Raw genomic sequence first — 19,218 nt, forward strand, 5'->3', positions numbered from 1 at the left:
CAAGTGGGGAGCCGTCAGTATGTGAATGCTACCTAAAGCTACCTGTCTGGCTAAGGACACCCAGAACAGCACTTCTCAAACTTGAACATGTGTGCCCATGTCCCGGTGTGATCTTGGTAAAATGCAGGTTCTGAGTCAGAGGTCTGGGCAGGGCCTAAGAGAAGCTCCAGGGGCGGGGGCAGCCAAGACCACTCTCTGAGTGCCAGGGCCCAGGGTACTGTTTCACGGCCAAGACCCAATGGTGGCCAGTGAAATCAACAGAGCGGCTTATGATCAGTGTTGAAAGAAAACGGACTCCCATCACAAGGGTACATACCGGTTCCCAAAACCTCAGTTATCGGAGCTGGAGTCCTGGGGACATGCCGTCGTCATGGCCACGAGGTCTGAGAAAACCTGACTGGGAAGTGAGGGGAGACAGAGAAGGGAAGAGGTCCGGGAGCCAAGTGTGGGAGGATGAGGAGGAACCAGTGAGGAGGCAGATAAGGCAATGAGGGAGGTGGGCAGAAAACCAGAACAGAAAGTTCTGGACGCCAAAGGAGGAAAAAGACCCAGATTGGAATGATCCTCTGCTTCTCCCCAGCCCTGTTGCCAAGCACATCTGAGCCTCAGTTTCCTCCATTGAGATATGGAGACATAACAGTCTCAGCTTGCCGAGGTGGCCATGAGGTGGCACTGGGCGCGGGGCCGGGCAAGCGTGTGAATGGCGGAGTGGCTCTGATTCTGGTCCTGGGCTTCGAGCCCCTCCAGCCCAGCAGGCTGCCCTCCCATGGCAGAAACCGGGACCCAGACTGCGGAAGTATTGGCCTGAGGCTAATCAGGGCAGAGCCTGCGGCGCTCTTTCCTCTGCACCCACTTTCTGCCTCGCCTGCCCGTGTGGATCTCACCCTGCTGTTCTCTACAGCCCCTGGCTGCAGGCCCGTGCTGGAGACGGACAGCCGCCTGGGGGGGTCCCTGGGGGACGTCTAAAATTCCTCCCGTGGCCAGTGGCCAGGGTGGACGTGCTCCGGCCCTTCCTGCAGCCCTGGCCTTCCTGGCCAGGCAGGAGGAGGAAGAAGCGAATTTGTGCACCTGCCCACCATGGGGTCTAGGCACCGGGGCCTGGCCATTGGCCACACGTCTCTTTGGAGGGAGGGTAGGCAGCACCTGAAAGCATCAGTATCTGTCGGAGCGGCAGCCGGAAACAGATGGCACGTTCCACTGGGATCAGGAGAGTTCAGTAAAGGGTCTGTTTACACAGGTGTGGGCAGGGCGTAGGGAAACCGTAAGGGACAGTGCTGAGCCCCAGGGCTGGCAGCAGTGGGGGCCTTGACCATGCTCAGCCCGAAGGGCCACGTGGAGAGGCATGGCCTTCAGTGGAGGGAGGCCACCAATTTGCAGTGACCCTGCAGTGAAGGACCCAGAGGAATGAATCCTCCTCCTCCCCCTCCGTCCTCTCTCTATCTGTTTGGGGTTGGGGGGTGCGGAGGGGGAGAGGTGGACCCATCAGGAGAGACGGTGCATCCAGGGGGCAATAGAAGACGACTACTTCAGGGTCCATCCCCAGCTGTGAGACCACATGACCACCAAGCTTCCTGGGGACGGGTGACCCAGCCTGGGAACCGGCCTCTTCTGCTGGGGAACAGGAGCAAGACCTACCTCTCGGTGCCTCAGTCTCCCTGTGCCTTCATGCCCCTGCCTTCCCTTCCAGGGCACTTCATGCTTTCAGTAAATACATATTGAAAGGGTCCTGAGCTCTGTGCCTGCCCTCGAGGGGCTTCTAATTGAGGGGAGAGACTTGCACAGCATGACCCCAGCTGGCCCGGGGTGGTGTGGGTGACCTCCTCTCCACCCCAATCTTTTCCTTCCTCTACGGGGTCTCTGGGGGCAGGTCCAGGCTCTCCTGTGGCTCCTGTAGATTGTTCTCTCCGGGGACATTTCCTACAAGTTCTGCATGCCCTGCAGCTTCCTCTGCTTGCTGGAGAACCCAATAGGCCTTGTTTATAACACGGGTGGGGACGGATTATGCAGCGTGGAGGGAAGGTGGTGGGAGGGAGGTTGGAGAAGAGCTTCTTATGGGATCCCTGTCACAGACCCAGGTGCCCCAACACCCACTCTGGACAACAGTCCCCCTCGTCCCCTGACACCCACAGCCCCGTGATATCGGTCCTCACAGTCAGTTCAGGTGGGAGTCGCAGGGAAGGAGGTGGGCTCAAAAAGAGGCAGCCCTGGAGCCTCTCCCTGCCACCCCAGGGGTCCCTCACTTTTCAACGAGCTGTGGGTTCCTCCTCTGTAAATGGTTGAATGGCACCTGCCCCCAGAAGTGGCTGTGAGGATTCAGAGCTGATAAGGTGAACGCCTAGGGTGGGGCCTGGTACACAGGGAGCGTTCAGCCCCTGGGGCTGGATTAACTGTCCCTGGTTGGGGGGCCTGAGGAAACCTCACAGCCGTTCCCCATTGTCCCCCACGGAGGCCACCCTTTGCCACCTCCCCATCTCTGCACCCATGGCAAAAGGCAGAGGACCTGCCACCTTCAGGGGACCCCCTTACCCCATCCCAGGCTTCCTGGCCTGTGGGGCACGGTTGAGTCTCCCATGACTCCACACCTACGCCTGGCCAGGAGCTAGCCGGGCCATTGCAGGGCTGGGCAAGCGAGACTTCCCCAAGTCCCCACCCAAGGAGCCACACTGGCCCCCTCCACCCCATGTCAGCTCCTGCACTAGCAACACACGCCTGTTCTGCCCCCTCCAGAGGTAGCCCAGCCTCCTGGGCCTCCTTGGGCCTCCATTTCTCCGTCTGTGACTCAGGATAAGTGTCGAGAGAAAGACCCCCTGGCTCCATCCTCTCTGTGGGTCCTGCCAATATACATCAAGATTCATCTTCCCAAAGCCCAGCTCGCCAGCTCCTTCTGCTCTGTTACCCTCCGACTCCCCGTGGCCCATCAGGATAAAGTCCTGGTATTCAAGGACCCCCTCCCAAAGCAGGGCCAGAGTCTTCCTCTCCAGCCTTCCTGTCCCTGCCACACCCGTGTGTCCTCCTCACCCATTTCTTCCACCCCACCCCAAGCATTCAGTCTTTCAAAGGCCAGGCCTAAATGCCACCTCCTCCAGGCAGCCTAGGCTTCCTCCTCTGAGCTCCCTTGGGCCTGACCCTAGCTGCTACCCATGACTGGCACCACGGTGGTCACATAGTGGACACTTATTGTTTGCAGAATAAACAAGGGACAGTCCTGGGATTGTCTCCCAGGCTCAGGGAGCACTGCTGAGGGAGCACTTCCTGTGCGCCAGGCCCAGGGCTCAGGGCTGTGGGGCTCCGACCCCAAAATCTCACAGTGGCCTGGCGAGGAAGGCACCGTCGTGCCCACTTTACAAACAGGGTGGCCGAGGTGGAGGGGACTTGGTCAAGGTCTCATATCGTAGCTCAGGGTAAGCAGGGCAGGGTTTCGACCCCTAGGCCATCTGAGTTCAGAAACGCCATGAAAATGCGTCCTCCTCTCCTTTGTCCCTGAAGGGTTTCCAGAGGACAAACTCCTTCAGGGACCTGCCCCCGCACATGGACGGGGCAGGAGAAAAATGTGTGACTTGGGGCAGCCCCCTGTTCTTTCTGGGCTCGGAGACCTCAGCCCCAGCAGCCACACTGTGCCCTGTGCCCTGTGCCACGCTGGGCCTCAGTTTCGCTGCCTGAAAAAGAAGGAAATGACAGCAGCCAGTGACGTGCTCTGTGAGCCAGCTTTGGTGCCCAGTGGGATCTGTCTGAATCCCAACCCCACTGTCTTTTGGGGCCAATATCTCACTTTATTAGGCCTCTCCTTCCTCATCTGCAAAGGGGGACCACTGACCTCAAGGAGCTGGGAGCTCCACAGGGACCACCTTGGCCAGGGCCTGTCTCCTGAAAGGTTCCCTTGGTGGGCAGTTAGGGTGATTGTTTTCATCTGTCCCCTGCCCTGGGGCTGCCAGCCAGCCCTGGACAGGGTGGGATGGGAGGGTGGAGTGCATGGGGAGACAAGCCTGGAGCCTAGGCCCTCCCACCCCACTGCCTCCCCCTCCCCAGGGCCCCCCACCCAGCGACAAAGCTCAGGGCACTTCCTCTCCCGCCTGGCAGGCCGCCTGGCCCAGCCCCTTCTCTAAGGAAGCGCATTTCCTGCCTCCCTGGCCTGGCTGGATGAGCCAGGAGCTCCCCACCGCTGCCGGTCATTCCCCAGCCCCGGACTGCTGCCGCCCACACGAGCCCAGCACCCCCTTCCTGCTCATCCCTCAGCCAGCGACCCTCTGCCAGGCCCTGTGCCCCGTGCCCACTTCTGACCAACTTGGCCGTCACCTTAGAAGGCTGGAGCAGGGACAGCGTCGCTCCGGTTGCCTGCTCCCTTTGGGTCCCCGTGTGAACCCACGCCGGCCCCCAAGCCTGCCCGCAGCTCTGCCCCTGGACACCGGATAACGTCCAGCGACCAGAGCCCCAGGGGATCAGCATGGACCACAGCACACTCTTCCTGGTCGTGGCCCTGCTGCTGGCCGTCAGCAGCCTCAGCCCCACAAGTAGGTGTTCAGGGACCCGGGGTGGGAGACTAGACTCCTTGTCCCAAGCTCATGCCCTCCGGAGCTCATGTCCTGTGGGGTTGGACAGCCCACGGCAGATGCCATAGGGTGACCAACCATCCTGGTTTGTCAGGACCAAGAACTTTCAGTCCCAAAAGTCTCAGGCAAACAGAGGTGAGTTATTTACCTTAGCCCCGGTCTCTGGCCTCTGGCCTCCTCGTTTCTCTCCAGGAAGCCCAGGCCCTAGCATGCTGTGCAGCCCTGGGAGAGTCTCCTGCCCTCTCTGGGCCTTGTGTCTCCCATCTGAGGAATGTGTGGGAAGGAGGGCACGAGGCCTCACGTTTGGAGCTCGGGCTCTAGGCTGTGGTTACTTCCTTGTGGTGTGATCTTGGGGAACGACCTTCCAGCCTCTGAGCAAAGTGGGGATGGTAACAGACGCCTCTCGGGCTGCCGGGAAGGCCGGTGTTGAGGCCATGCTTGTGGACAGATGTCTCAGGCAGGCTGGTTGTTTCCGTGTTGTTACCATCGTTCGTTCTGTGATTAGCTTTGAATCCTCCACCCTCGCTTTCCCTGGGTCCTGTGAGCGGCTCAGACCCCTCTGAGTGCAGTGCTCTCCCCAGCTGCTGCTGTGCTCCCCAGGAAGCCTGCAGGATGGGGGTACAGTCCCAGGCCAGGGCTTCTGTGGGCGCTCCTCGGCCTGGAGGCTTTACCAGGGGTCACCGCCTAGGCTGCCTTCCGAAGCTGACCAGATGAGGGGCCACGAGCAGCCAGAGACTCCCAGGCCCTCGTCCCACTTACTGTGGCCTTGCCGTGCCCTGTGGGCACAGCCACCTGAAGCCACAGCATGGCCCTGTGGACACCCCTTCAGCCGTGGAGCACCCAGAAGCTCCCTAACGCGAGGGTGCCCAACTCAAGGCCCGCGGGTCTCATGCGGCCTGACACAAAATCGTAAATTTATTTAAAACATTATGAGATTTTTTTGTGTGTGATTATGTGTCGCCATGTATTTAATGTGTGGCCCAAACCAATTCGTCTTCCAGTGTGGCCCAGAGTCGCCAAAAGGTTGGACACCCCTGCCCTGAAGGATCTGGGGGGCCTTCCCCTCCCTCCTGATCCCCCATCCCCGCAGCCTTTCAAAGTCCCCAATCCCTGGTCTCTAAAGTTCTCCCCGCTGCCTCACTGATAGACAGGAAAGGGAGCCTCAGACACATAGTGACTTAGCAGGGATTTGACCCCAGGCCTGTGGCTCCCTGGAGCTCTTGCTCCTAACCACGGGCGGGTGATACAGCTCCCGGTCACCCTGCGAGATGGCTGCCGTTATCGCCCCATTTTACAGGATAGGAAGCGGAGGCTGTGGCCAGCCGCGTTCACACAGCTCAATGGGAGCCCTACCTGAGCTCCGAGGTGGCCGCCCTGCCTTTCTCCCGCAGCCCCCACACTTCTAGCTTGGTTACACTCTCTTCTTGAAGACACTCGCCAGAGGAATATCCGCGAAGATCACAGAGATCTGTGAAGATCTCTGTATAGGCTCAAGGGCAGGGTGTGCTGGCACAAAACTGACAACAGGGGTGAGGGGTTGGGGTGGCGCTTGTTAAGTTCCGTGGTATAAATGTTCCCGCATGGCTGATTTCGAGCTGCCAAACTCACCAAACTCACTCGGAGTCGGTAAGAGGTGCCCATTAGGGGACCCTGATAGAGTATTTCCATCACACACATATGACAGACGTAGATAACCTCAAAAGCACAGACAATGGTGAAATGGAGTAAAATAATTAGGAAGTAAGAAATTTGATATTTTTTACCTGTTAGAAAATACATGTTATTTAACTGTAAGCTTATAAAGTTTAATTTTTAATAACGGCTGTGTTTAACCGCCTGTTGGAAAAAACTCCTGATAATTTATCAATCTGCTCCTGTGAGCAGGTACTGACCCCCAGTGGTCCTAGGGTCCCCCCCATTCCATACCATCCAGCGCAACTCCCTCATAGTCCGGGAAACAGAGGCCCGCGGCGGGTAGCTGGGGGCCTGGCCAAGGCATGGGACTCAGATCTCCAGTCTGGGGGAGGATGCGCGGGTGACCCAAGCCTTCCCATTTAGGCGGGAGGGGGTGCAGATGGGTCCAAACCAGGTCCAGCCTTCTGGGAGCACAGCTTGACAGAACCTCTCAAAAAACTACACCTGTAATAGCAACTCAACCTTCAGAAGTCAGACCTAGAGAGTTACTTGCCCAGCTCCACAAAGATATATGGTCCCCAGGGAGCTGTAACAAGAACGCAACAACTGGAGACCACCCGGATGTCCAGCAGCCTGGGCCCCGTTAAATGGATTATTATGCAGTGGAATATCGTGCAGTCGTTATCAAGAAAAAGCTGGACTCCGTCTGCCCTGCTGTGGATGGACGTCGGGGCCACGCTGCCAGCTGCCCGAACAGCAGCGATGCATTTCTTAAAGAGTGAACAGTAACCGCGCACAGCACCGCAGAGGAAACCCCGTGGTCACTCTTCCTTTCTCGAGCATCAGGATTTTTGCTCAGGACACACGTTTTTTGTCATTTGGAATTTTTTTGAAGAGCAAGCATGTAGAGATTTTTTCAAAGCAATTTGACTATATATTCACTTTAGTCTGTTCGGAGAAAATATGTAAGAGGGGAAAATTGTTAGCATGCTGGAGGGTTGTTTACTAGCTCTTCTTTTTTTCAAAAAGATTTTTAAAAAAATTTTATTTTGAGAGTGAGGGGAAGGAAGGAAAAAGGAGAGGGAGAGAAACATCAGTGTGTGCAGACTTGTGCCCTGACTGGGAATTGAACCGGCGACCCTTTAGTTCGCAGGCCAGCGCTCAATCTGCTGAGCCACACTAGCCGGGGTGGATTGCTTAATAGCTTTTTAAGGTAATTTTGATGCAGGGGGATTAACATTCAGGCGTCTTGTGCACCCTTCTTTCGTCCCAGAGGTTTCTGTGTTGGCAGGTGAACCCCAAAACCATCCCATGTGGTTCTGGAACAGTCTCTGCTTTAAATGTGCCCTCCGTCTTTTGCCTAATAGAGCCCCTATTGTTGCATATTTAGGTGGTTTCCCCAGTGGGGCTAATTATAAATACCACCTCCGTGCGCATTTTTGGTACATGCACCTTTTCCTGTATTCTGTAGTATTTCGCTTGGATGGAGTCCCAGAAGCGATGGTGCGGGGACTCGTGGCCCACGCTGGGTGGCTGGGATCAAAGAGTGTTTCCTGAGTGTGGATGAGCGTTCACTGGAGGATGGGCCAGGGGCCTGACTTTGAGTCCTTGTGCTGTTGGCTTCCTGTGGCGGGGTCTGGGACCCTCTGGAGAGGGGCTAGTGACACAGGACAAATGTCTGTGTCGTAGAGGCTGCATTCCGGGGCAGCTTCCCTTTTGCCAGGAAGAGAAAGAGGCTGGAGCCGGAGCCATGGGAGCTAGGAGAGGTTGGGTCCCTGAAGCCCGTGGGTATACGACCATTAAGATTCTCTCTCATCCTGACCCGAGTGGCTCAGTGTGTTGGGCGTTGTCCCATAAACCGAAAGGTTGCCGGTTAGATTCTCAGTCAAGGCACACGCCTGGGCTGCGGGCCAAGTGCCTGGTTGGGGGTGCGCGAGAGGCAACCGTTCAATGTTTCTCTTGCACATCGATGCCTCTCTCCCTCTCTTTCTCCCTCCCTTCTCCTCTCTCTAAAAACAAATAAGTAAAATCTTAAAAAAAAAAAAAAAAGATTCTGTCACCTTAACCAGACAGATGTGACACTAAGACCCAGAAGGGAAAGAGACACCCATCTCTCAAGGTCACAGATGGGGCAGCACTGGGCCCTCTGAGGACAGGCCTGGTCTGCTTGCTCAGGGTCCTGAGGGGGAACCTGGGCAAGCGGGACGGAACCCCTCTTCTGGGCCTGCAGCATGTCAGGCAGCTCTTTGTCTCCAGACCCCGTTTATAGCTGAGGAGACCAAGGCTCGGGACAAGTGACAGTCCCAGAGCTCAACCCCAGGCTGCCCACTCCTGCACCCAGCTTCTTTCTCTGCACCTGGGGCGGCCTGGCGTGGGGGCTCGGAGAGCTGAGGGCCCTGGCTCTGGCCCCTCTCTCCTAGCTCCAGGCCCAGCTTTGGGTATATCAGCCCAAGAGGCTGAAGAGGACCCTCATCCAGGGCTGAGCTCACTTTGGGAGCTGTGATAGGGGTGGCGGGAAGGGACAAATGAAACAGCCCATATTGATTCAGCACTTACTGGGTGCTAGATGCTGCTCTAAACCTGTTACGTGTACTGCGAGACCGAACTTCACAGAAGCCTGGTGAAGTGGACACTTCCTGTCACCCCCATTGTACAGCTGAGGAGGCTGGGGGCGCAAACCAATGAAGGCATTTGCTTGAGTAATGCAGCCCAGATGTGAGTGGCTGGGGCTTGAGCCCTGGGCCTAACCACTGCACCACACTGCCTCAGGGAAGATGAGGATGTCTCTGTTTGCAGACCTTCTCACCACGGGCATTCGGTCCCTTTCCTGTTCCTACAGTGGCCCTCCCACCTAGAGCCCAACTGGATCAGTTCTGATGAGATTTTCACAACAGGGTTTTGAAGGATGAATAGAAGTTGACTACGTGGTCGAGTAGAGGAAGACCATTGGTTTGGGAAAGGGCCTGGCAGAGGCGACGACCAGGGTGTATCTGAAGGCAAAGCTCACCTCTGCCCACCGACCGGGCCTAAATAATCGTGAGGGCAGCTGCCGGCTCCTGAGCAACACTCGCGCGCCAGGAGCCTGCTTAGCCCTATGCACATACCGTCCCACCAACAGCCTGACCACCTCGCTGAGACAGGTGTTATGGTCACATCGTCCCCTCTCTACAGGTGATAGCACTGAGCCAGGGACAGGAAGCTGGACGGTAGCAGAACCGCAAGTTGACCCTTGGGCATCATCAGACCCCTGCACTGTAACCCCGCTCTAGGTGTGGAGTGTGGACTTGCCCCCAAGGCATCGGGAAGTTATGGGAAAGACTGGAGGAAGGAGTGTAGAGGCCCCGCTGGTGGCCATGCCCAGTGTGGGGGTTGGGCTGGGAGCTGGGAAATCTGTGAGGATGTCATTGAACCCTAAGAGGAGCAGAAAGTGGCTGGGTAGCTCGGTGATGGAAGAAAAAAAACAGAAAAGGCCCCATTATAAAGGATCTGCGCTGGTATGTACAATAACCACAGCATACGGGCTGGGTACCGCTCTTTACATGGGCTGCCTCACGAAGCTGACACACAGCCTGCAGAGTGGGTGCTGGAGCTGGACGGCCTGCGTCCAAATACAGGCCCTGCCCCTTAGTAGCTGGGTAACCTCGGGCTGAACTTCGGTTTCCTCGTGTGTCAAGTGGTCGTAATAATAGCGCCCACCTCGTAGGCTGCTGTGAAGGTCAAATGACAGAGCTGTAAAGGCCTCGATGCCACTGTACCTGGTCCCAGTGAGCACGAGGGGAGCTATTTTGCGAACGCGGAAAGTGAGGCTTGGAGAAGTCAGGGTTTTGCTCAAGGTGACCAGCTTTTTAAGAGGCAGAACTTGGGTTTGACCCAGGACATCAGGCTCCAGAGCTGCTTTTCTTGACCATTATCATCGGTGTCCTCCCAAGGTCCTAGGGGTGGCCATTTGGAAAGCCCCAAGGTGTCCCTGGGTTCGAGGGTCAGAGAGGAGGAGGAGGCAGACGGGGGTGGGAAGGTGACTCCGGGTCTCTCAGTAGGCCAGCGGGTCACCCAGGCCCCCTGCAGCGCCTCCTCCAGCTCAGGTCCCCAGAGGCCCCGGGAGTCTCCCCTGGTGCCGGGGATTGTTTTCTGCTGTCTGGGCCCGCCTCCGGCTCCAGGAGACAGGCCTGGGCGTCGCACTCCCTCCTGTCTCCCCATTCTCGTCTGCGGGGTGGGGGCAGTGGCTAGGATTCGAAAAGGCCCCAAAATAAATGGGCCTCTTATCTGATCCCCCAGCCTGGCCTGTTATCTGATCATTACATAATGGCCTTGCTGCTGACGGCACGGAGGAGGTGGCCCTGGCGGCCCAGCAATCCGGCAATCTGGGAGGAACTGGGGTTCCTGGAAGTCTGGGGAGGGGGCAGGGAAAGTCCAAAGGGAAGGAGGAAGCCACTGTGCTAATCTGCAGGCCAGACCCCAGGTCATGTGGGGAGAGGTGGGTCCCAGGCCCAGCCTGGCCAGCCCCACGCAGTGCGTCTCTGGCACTCGTAGCCTCTCCGGGCCTCAGTCTCCCCATCTGTAGAGGAGGGGCTTGGACTAGGTAACAGCCAAGAAGTGTGTGCTCACTGAGAGGGAGAGGGACAGGGTGGGGGGCTCTGAGGGGCTTGGTGGGTCACAAGGGGGTGGCACAGGAGGAGACGGTGCCAGCCAGCCCTGGAGTATGCTGGGGTGAGGGAGGTGGCTGGGCTGAGACGTGGGACCCTCTGAGAGGCCCCTCACCGACAGGCTGCCTGTCCCACCACTTCACTGTGCCCCCACCAGACAGACAGTCTTCCCCAGTGACCGAGTCTGTCACATAAAGTGACAAAAAGAACTAACCACCAGGTGCTCTTTCTCGAGAAGTCATCCCAAGCACCTCTGTGCACTGTGTGCGTTCTCTGGCCGTCCTTTCACAGACCGGGCAACTGAAGCCCGACGTGGTGAAGCCGCTCGCCAAAGCCACACAGCCTGGCTTCAGGGGCTTTGATGGTAACCAAAACGCCACGTTACCCCGGCACTCGGGAGTCCCTGGCACACAGGCCAGGTCCAGGGCAAGGACTTGTATGGCCTGCGCCCCCGTGGCCTGTGCCCCCGTGGTGGCCAGATGTCTTTGTCCTGAGCTCATCCTTCCCAAGATGTCGCTGGGAGATGGGGTTGCAGGGCCCGGGCGGCCATCGCGCATCCTTCGCTGACCGCTGGTGGTCCCAAGCCCAGCGAGGCTGCGGAAAGGTGGGGAAGGAGGCCGGCTTATTCAAGCCGCGGCCCAAGAGCCCAGGGTTCAGAAGAAGCCTCCCTGCCCCCCTGCTCCGAGCTGGCGTCGGCTGGACGTGTGTCCAGGCCCTCCGTGCCCAACTTTGATCTCCAAGAAAACAGGAAGTGAGCGCGACAAGATGGAGACACACGCTTCCAAGCAGTCTCCCCTTCTCTGTCCTCCTTCCCTCCTCCGGAGCCCCCCTCCCGCCCCCCCCAGCACATTCCTTAGGCTGAGGTGTAGGGGCCTCATTTCCTCTTCCTCCTCTGCTGGGTCAGGGTGAAATTCCACTGCCTTCCCTCAGGACCCACACTTCCCGCAGCCCAGGCAGCTCTGGGGCTGGCCTGCCACCGGCCTGCAACCTGGGCTCACTTAGCTGGAGACCAGCAGGCTCTCAACGCTCCTTGGCCCATTCCTCTCGGCCTCCTCGAGGCACAAGAGGGGAAGCTATGTCTCCGATCTCAGCTCCCACCTTGCTTTGGCGTGAGCCAGGCTGCAGGCTTGGGTGCAGGAGCATGTGGGCCCAGCCACACAAGCAGGGTTGCCCTTAGTCGCAAGTAAACTAGAGGATGCCCAGTTCAATTTAAATTTCAGGTAACCAATGAAAAAAGTTTTAGTGTAAGTATATCCCATGAAATATTTGGGATATACTCATGCTTTAAAAATCATTCATGTTTTACTTACTCAAACTTAATTGGATGTCCTGCATTTTATCTATCAAGTTTACACCAAGTAGCCCTGTGCGTTCAGGCAAGAGACTTTTTCTTTCTGAGCCTCCATTTCTTCATCTGGGGAACGGACTGCGTGGTACCCGCCTCGCGGGGTAGCTGTGCGGATGAGGTAAGGCCCCGCCCCAGCACTGAGCACCCAGCAGGCACTCAGCGAGTGGGAGTACTTGCCACCACCTGGTTCTCACCTGGCTCTCTCTCTGGCCTGCTTCCCCAACAGGTCTTGCACAAACAGTCCACTGTGATCTGCAGCCTGTGGACGCCGAGGTGACGTACTTCACAAGCCAGGTTTCTAACGGCTGCGTGGCTCATGTCCCCAATGCCACCGTCGAGGTTCACATCCTCTTCCTGGAGTTCCCAAGGGTGAGTGCCTGAAGACAGGGTCAGGCAGGGACTTAGAGGGAGGCCCGGGGCCAGCGGGATGCGGGGAGTCTTCCTCGTGCCTGTCTCTGGAGCAGTGGGGTGAGTCTGCCTCAGGGCCCCCTGCCAGGAGGGTGGCATGAGCATCTCACAGGGCCTGTAGAGGGTGGCACTTCTGGGCCAGCACTGGGGCAGACCTCTGGATGTCATCACAAGACCCAGGTAGGACGGGCTGGGTTTGGTGGAGACCGAGTGGGGAAGAGCCGGGGGAGCCGTGCAGCGGTCCAGGTGAGCTGGCGTTCCCGTAACCCCAACGACAGGGTGCCCTCTGGGCAGCCTGGACTTTGAGAAAGTGCTTCTTCCCTCAGCGGCGCTCACACCTGGAGTGTGCTTCACCAAACGTCTGTGCCCTGGCGAGCAGCCAGTATCAGAAACTGTTCCCCCACCCCATCACCGCCTCCCACTGAGACCCCCCCACCCCGAGGCCCATCATTTAGATTTTCTAAGTCCCTCTTAGTAACACATCTGTGGAGTGTTCACTATGTGCTGAGTGCTTTGCTAGGCCTACTATGTACCAGGAAGTGAGTTCAAAATCTTAATATGTATCAAGCCTCCCAAGAGCCCATCTGGCCCGGTCTGTTACTAGCCCCACTTTTCAGAGGAGGAGACTGAGGCAGGCCTAGAGAGGTGAAGCAGCATGTCCAAGGCCAGAGTCCACACAAGTTCCCCAGGGACTCTGAGCCAGGCTCTCACCTGGCTGCCCGCGGGATCTCAGTGTTCAGACGGTGTCTGGCGCTCCTGGGCCGGTGACCACACCTGGTGGACGTGGCCCCGAGTCCTGATAGCGACTCGGTGGTGTCGGCTCAGGGTAAACTTGTGGCCAGCTTGCCCCCAAAACTGTTACATTGCCCTGCATTTGTGCGGTGATAAGACAGTGCCCAGACCACCAATATCGGGGGGCCTGCTCCCCACCGCCCTGCCTGCCGTGAGGACTGTGGGCCTCGATAACCCCAAACCACAGATAGTGCCAAACACACGTTACGTGGTTTTCATAGCCATGGTAATTTTTTCCAAGTTTGGCGGTGAGACGGAAAATAAGAATGCCCTCTGGGCGTTCGTTTTGTCTGTTCTCACATCCAGGTCTCTGTGCCCCCTCTGGGTGATGGGGCTCCCCCCACCCGAATCATTCCACAGCGAGCCAGAGTCAGAGAAAGGCCCCCGGCCAAGGACCCAGGTCTACGGGAGACAGGTGTCGGGACAGACAGCCCGGGTCCAGGTGATGGGGGCCTCCTTGGTCAGCACAGGGCAGGGGTACCCCAGCTGCTGTGGGACTAGGCAGGGCTTCCTGGAGGAAGCAGCTACCATAGGGATGGCCAGGAGCTCGCTGAGGCAAGGAGGCGGAGGGAGAGAGTAGATGATACCGCGAATGTGCAGGCAGGGAAGTGGGCCTTGGTGTGGGCAGCACGTGGTTCACGGTGGCAGTAGCTTATCCGTCACCTTGGGGCAGGGCTGGGCAGATGGAAAGGCCCTGTTGTCACACTGAGGAGTTTGGTCTTTATCCTGTGGGCAGGGGCAGTCACTGGAGGGTTTTGACGGGCATGGCAGGGGCCACTGTAACTCAGGTCGTCGTGGAGGTCATGGCAACAGAACCTCCCACTCACCCTGGGCATCTTCCAGAGAACTCGTCCGTGGAACATCTGGCTTTTGACCCAAGGAGCCAGCCTGCAAACCCCAGCCCTGCCACATCTCCCCAGGTTGCACACTGTGGCTTCCCTGGACGAGAGGGCAAGGGGGTGGGGGAGAGAGCCGGGATGCCAGTCCTGGGCCTGTCACTGGCCAGCGCCGCCTCTCATGCCTGGCACACCGAGGGGGCTCCTTCTCCCCACTCTCCAATAGACACACACTGCTTGTGCTCAGGGACTCACTGAAGAATGATGGAGGATCAGAATCTGGGCCGGCGCCTGGCCTGTGCCAAATAGCTGTTGAGCGTATGTATGAGTGAGTGAATGAATGAATGAATGAATGAATGAAAAAAATGAATGCACTGCTATGTGACCTTGAGGCAGAGGTTAAGAACATGGGCTCTGGAGCCAGACAGCCTTCAGATTGAATTTTGGCTCCCCCACTTATGGTGGCGCGAGCTTGGAACACCTCTCCAAGCCTCGGTTTTCCCGTGGGAAACTTGGGGATGCTAGGCCCCCACCTCTCAGGGCGCTGTGAGAATCCAGTGGGATAGTGCAGGCCTGCCCAGAGCCACAGCTCGCCATCCGGCAGCCGCACTTGTTATTATTATAAAGGCTCCTCTCCGGGCCCCCTGTCTCACCTGTAAACACCCTCGTTTTGCCGGGCACGCTGCAGTTTACGGAATACCCTCACATCCGTTATTGCACAGCTGAGGCAAGGCTGTGAATTTCTTTTCAGAGGGGCACCTCATGGAGCCTCACACCCTGGGTGCTCCTGGCCTCCCTGCTCCCACTAGATCCTGCTGCTGTGACGCTGAAGGACCTGTGGTTTCCCTGGGCACACCTCCCTCCCCAGGCAGCTCCCAAGAATAGAGGCCGAAGCCCCCCAGGCCCCCTGAACCAGTCCTCGCCCGGTGCCTCCTCTGTGTCCAGCCTGAGTCGGGCACTGACAGTGCAGAGAGAAAGCACACCCAGCCCCTGCCCTTGGGCCACGCCTGGGCCAGGGGAGTCTGAGGTGGGCGTCAGCAGCCCTGGTTGTCCTGGAGGTGATGGAATCAAGTGATGGAATCGGCAATGGAGGGCTGTGGGTCCCATGTCTAACCAGATAGAGAGGGAGGTCAAGGGCATTCCAGGCAGAAGGCACCCCATGAGCAAAGGCAAGAAACGCAAACGGGCAGTGTTAATGTGAGCGGCGGCCATCTCAGCAACCAGTCCAATCCCTCCCGACCTCTGGTCGCCTTCTTCAAGCCTTGGCACGGAGACTCGCTTTCCCTCCCATCCCTGCAGGGCCCTGGAATCCTCAGATTTCCCGTGCGTGGGCGGCAGATGGACTGTGGCGGCCAAGAGCCTCAGGGAGGAGAGATTTAGTGTGTGTGTGTGTTGGGGAGGTTTACAGGCAGACAAGGGGGCCACTAGGCTGGGGCTGTATCTTGCTGGGTCCCCAAAGGGCAGGCTGGAGCCTGGATTCCGGGAGGGGGCCCGGGGTCACATCCTGACCTGTGGAGACAGGAAACCAGCCTGGTGTCTCAGCGATTCCTGCCAGGCTGACTGTACCAATCTGTTATCCTTCTAAAAAACCCCAGACAGCCAGGCCAGGGCTGGGCAGCCACTGATTCACCCCACTTCTGGGCAATCTCGGGGAGCACACCACACCCCTCCACGCCGATGAACCCCACTGGGCTCTTACACTGACTTACCCCTGGCCAGATGGGCAGGCGAGGCTGCTCAGGCAGGGGGAGAGTGGCAGAGGTCCCGTTCCTAGGGGGAATGTCCTGGGAGGCCGTGAAGGGGTGTGGAAGGCAGTGGCGCCCTCAGACCTGGACAAAGGGGGATCCAGCCCAGGCCCCACAGTTAGTGGCCCTCTCTGGCCCTGTTCCAGCTGTGGCACCCAGGACACCAGCGATCCCTGCCCAAGTGTGCTGAGCCCACTCCCAGAGTGGCAAGGGGTGCTTTCTTGTCCCATCCCCCAGAGGGGACACTGCATGGCTGGGGTAAGCTCCCCTTGACCTGAAGGGTACCACGGTGACTATCGGCAGGAGGTGGGCATGGCGGAGCTTGGCATCCGGGACGGGCTGCCCACATGTGTCTGTGTGAAGAGATGGGTGCAGGCTGGGGCATGGGCAGCCATTTGTACCCTTGTCCCGGGCCTGTCAGGGGCGGGCTTGGCAGACGGGCATGTCTGGGGGATCAGACGGGCTAGGCAGGGCTGCATCTGCTCCCTCACTGCTGTATCCCCAGTGTCCAGCTCCGGGTCAGCCTGGGAATAAATACTGGATGGATGGACAGATGGGCAGATAATAGAAGGAAGGAGGGGACAGATGCACACACAAAACCCTCTGCTGGTTGGCCATCCCCAAGGGGTCAGTGGTGTCACTGTTGTTCATCATTGGCTGTTTGGGGGTGTTCGTCTTGTTTTCTGCCAAGTTCCTGAAGGACAGAGTTGTGCCTTCTTCCTGTCCCCATTCAAGAGCACAGAAGCCCTAGCTGGTCCCAGTTCTGGCATCTCAGATGGCAAATGAAATGGCTGGGGATGGGGAGGACATGGGCTGACCAGGGGCCCTCAGCTGGGGAAAGTATCAGATCTCTCCCGGGGGTTCTGGAAGCCCACTCTTCCGGCCACTTGGCTGGAGATGGCTACTCCCGGATGTCAAACGCTGGAGCCCCTAGGAGGCCAGATGGAACCCCGCAGCCACATGGACCCCAGCGCTTTCCTACACGGGTGGGGAGACTGAGGCTAGGCGAGGGGTGACTGACACACAGCCCAGTTCCAGCTGCCTGCTGCCTACCTCCAGTGCTGACCGCCCCAGGTCGCAAACCATGGCTGCTCTGGACGAGTGGACAGTCTGTAATTACCCGGGCACTGGCCCACCCACTTTGCAGTCAGAGTCTCACTGAATCTTCACAAGTCTAGGAAGTGGCCCTGGCCGGTGTGGCTCAGTTAGAACATGGTCCTGTACACCAAAGTGTTGCAGGTTTGATTCCCGGCCAGGGCGCACACCCTGGTTGCGGGTTCAATCCCTGGTCGGGGCGCGTGTAGGAGGTAACAGGTTGACGTCTCTCTCCCTCTCCCCATCTCTTCTCCTCTCTGTGAAATCAATAAGCTTGTCCTCGGGTGAGGATAAAATAAAAAGCTCGTTGGTTCGATCCCTGGTTCCAGGTGCGTGTGATCCCTGGTGCAGGCGCATACAGGAGGCGACCAAGCGATGCTTCTCTCTCTCCCTTCCTCTCTCTCTAAAAGCAATGAAAACAATATCCTTGGATGAGGATTAAAAAAAAACAAACTAAAAAAGAAGCCTATGAGGTGGGCATATTGTTCAGCCCATTTTCCAGATCAGGAAACCGAGGCCCAGAGTCACACACAGGCTGATGACTGAGACTGCCTTTGAATTCAGGTCTGTCTGGCTTTGACCCCTTCCCATGCTGCCCTGGCTGCATGTGCCATCTGAGGCTGCCGGGGTGGACAGAGGGATGTCTGGCTCCAATTGGGCCGGCTCCAGTCTAGCCCTAGGAGGGTGGGAGCTGCAGGCAGCCCCGAGGCTCCATCCTAGAAGAATTGCTGGAAGCAACTTTCTATAAGTGGCTACTAGTACTCAGGGCCTCCTCACCGAAATCCCCTGTTCCCGCTCCTGACCGCCAGGCCAACAATGGCATCTGTGGGACACTGGCACAAAAATAGAAACATGGTCTCCCGCCCACCCATTCAGGGTGAGGACCAGGGCAGACCCAGGCTGACCCAGGTTGCAGAGCTGGGGGCAAGGGGTGGCTGGCCTGCCGGCCTCGGCTGGGCTCTCAGAGTTCCCAGGATGCCTTAGGAACTGGTAGCTTCGGGGTGGGGGGCCAGGCAGGCCCCTCTCTTTGCCTTTGGGCTTCGGGCTGGGAGGGGAGAGGGAAGCCAGTGCGCGTGAGTGACCATGGCGATGAGTCAGGGCCCTGGGGTGGAAATGTTTGCTGTGGAAACCCGGGCTGGGTTTTTTGCGTAAGCAGCTGCACAGACTCAGCTAGGCCCAGGGGCTCAGAGACCCCAAGAGAGCCCTGCTCTCCAGCCTCCCTGCATGTCCACGCTGCTGCCCGGCTCTGTGTCCCTGGCCCGTGACTACCCCTCTTTGGGCCTCAGCCCCACCCCTTCCAGCCTCCAAATCTACAGGGAGGGACTTGGTGACGACTGAGTGGACGGTTTGATGTGTGAGCTCTGGGAGAAGAGCAGAGTGTGATGTCCCAAAGGTCCCAAAGGTGCACCTCTGAGTCCCCTCCCCCTCAGCAGGGCCCAACCCTGACCTCCACTTCTCTTTCTGACTTCCTTTGCCCAGCGCCCCCACCCGGCCCTACCCCTGTGACACAGATCGGGAAGCCGAGGGCAGAGGGACAGGGACACTTGCAGAACAGCAGCAAGAATGGATATTCAGGTGCCTTCTCTCTGTCACCTGCAGCGCTCTCGGCCTGTGGGTGTCCACCTAGGGGCAAAGGATGGGACTCCAGCCCTCAGGGGTCTGCCCTGTGGAGGTCTCGGTGTTGGCTCTTCTGGGTGAGGAGGACAGATGGCTGGGGCAGCCCCGAGAGGGAGGACACAGTGCAGGCCAGCTGCCCAGAGGCCCCAGTGCTGTGGGTGCCACTCCAGCAGCAAGCTGACGTGCACGGGCTGCCTGGCTTTGCCGCTCACCGGTAGCCCCCTTCCCTCCCGGAGGCTCACCTGCCGCATCTGTGAAAATAGGAGGACAGGGGACCCCACTTCGGGGAGAATGCAGGCAGCATGCCCCACACAGGGCCAGGCGTGCGTTAGGCTGGGCTGTGGGAAATTACTGATATTCAATTGTTGTGTACTCAGCAGCTTTACTGAGATAAAATGTGTCCACTTAAAATGTGCCGCGGAGTGGTTTCCAGTACACATACGGAGCTGTGCGTTCATCTCTGGTCGTTTGAGCTAGCAGGACACTCGCAGTAAGGGAGCTGGGGTGCGCCCATTGTCAATGGTTCCGCAGGTGGGCTGTGCCAGGGCCTTT

General features: G+C 58.3%; 1 protein-coding gene across 1 annotated transcript in view; it reads left to right on the forward strand.

Moving 5' to 3' along the window:
• The first annotated feature begins 4,343 nt into the window (after positions 1 to 4,343).
• ENG (endoglin) overlaps positions 4,344 to 19,218 on the forward strand; it is a 29,694-nt gene continuing 14,819 nt past the window's right edge. The window contains exons 1-2 of the mRNA XM_024562447.4: positions 4,344 to 4,508; positions 12,400 to 12,542. Of these exons, the coding sequence (XP_024418215.2) occupies positions 4,442 to 4,508; positions 12,400 to 12,542 (210 nt within the window). The 5' untranslated portion in view covers positions 4,344 to 4,441. The remainder of the gene's footprint in view (positions 4,509 to 12,399; positions 12,543 to 19,218) is intronic.

This window comes from Desmodus rotundus, chromosome 1 (assembly GCF_022682495.2).
Source record: "Desmodus rotundus isolate HL8 chromosome 1, HLdesRot8A.1, whole genome shotgun sequence".
Classification (NCBI taxonomy): Eukaryota; Metazoa; Chordata; class Mammalia; order Chiroptera; family Phyllostomidae; genus Desmodus; species Desmodus rotundus.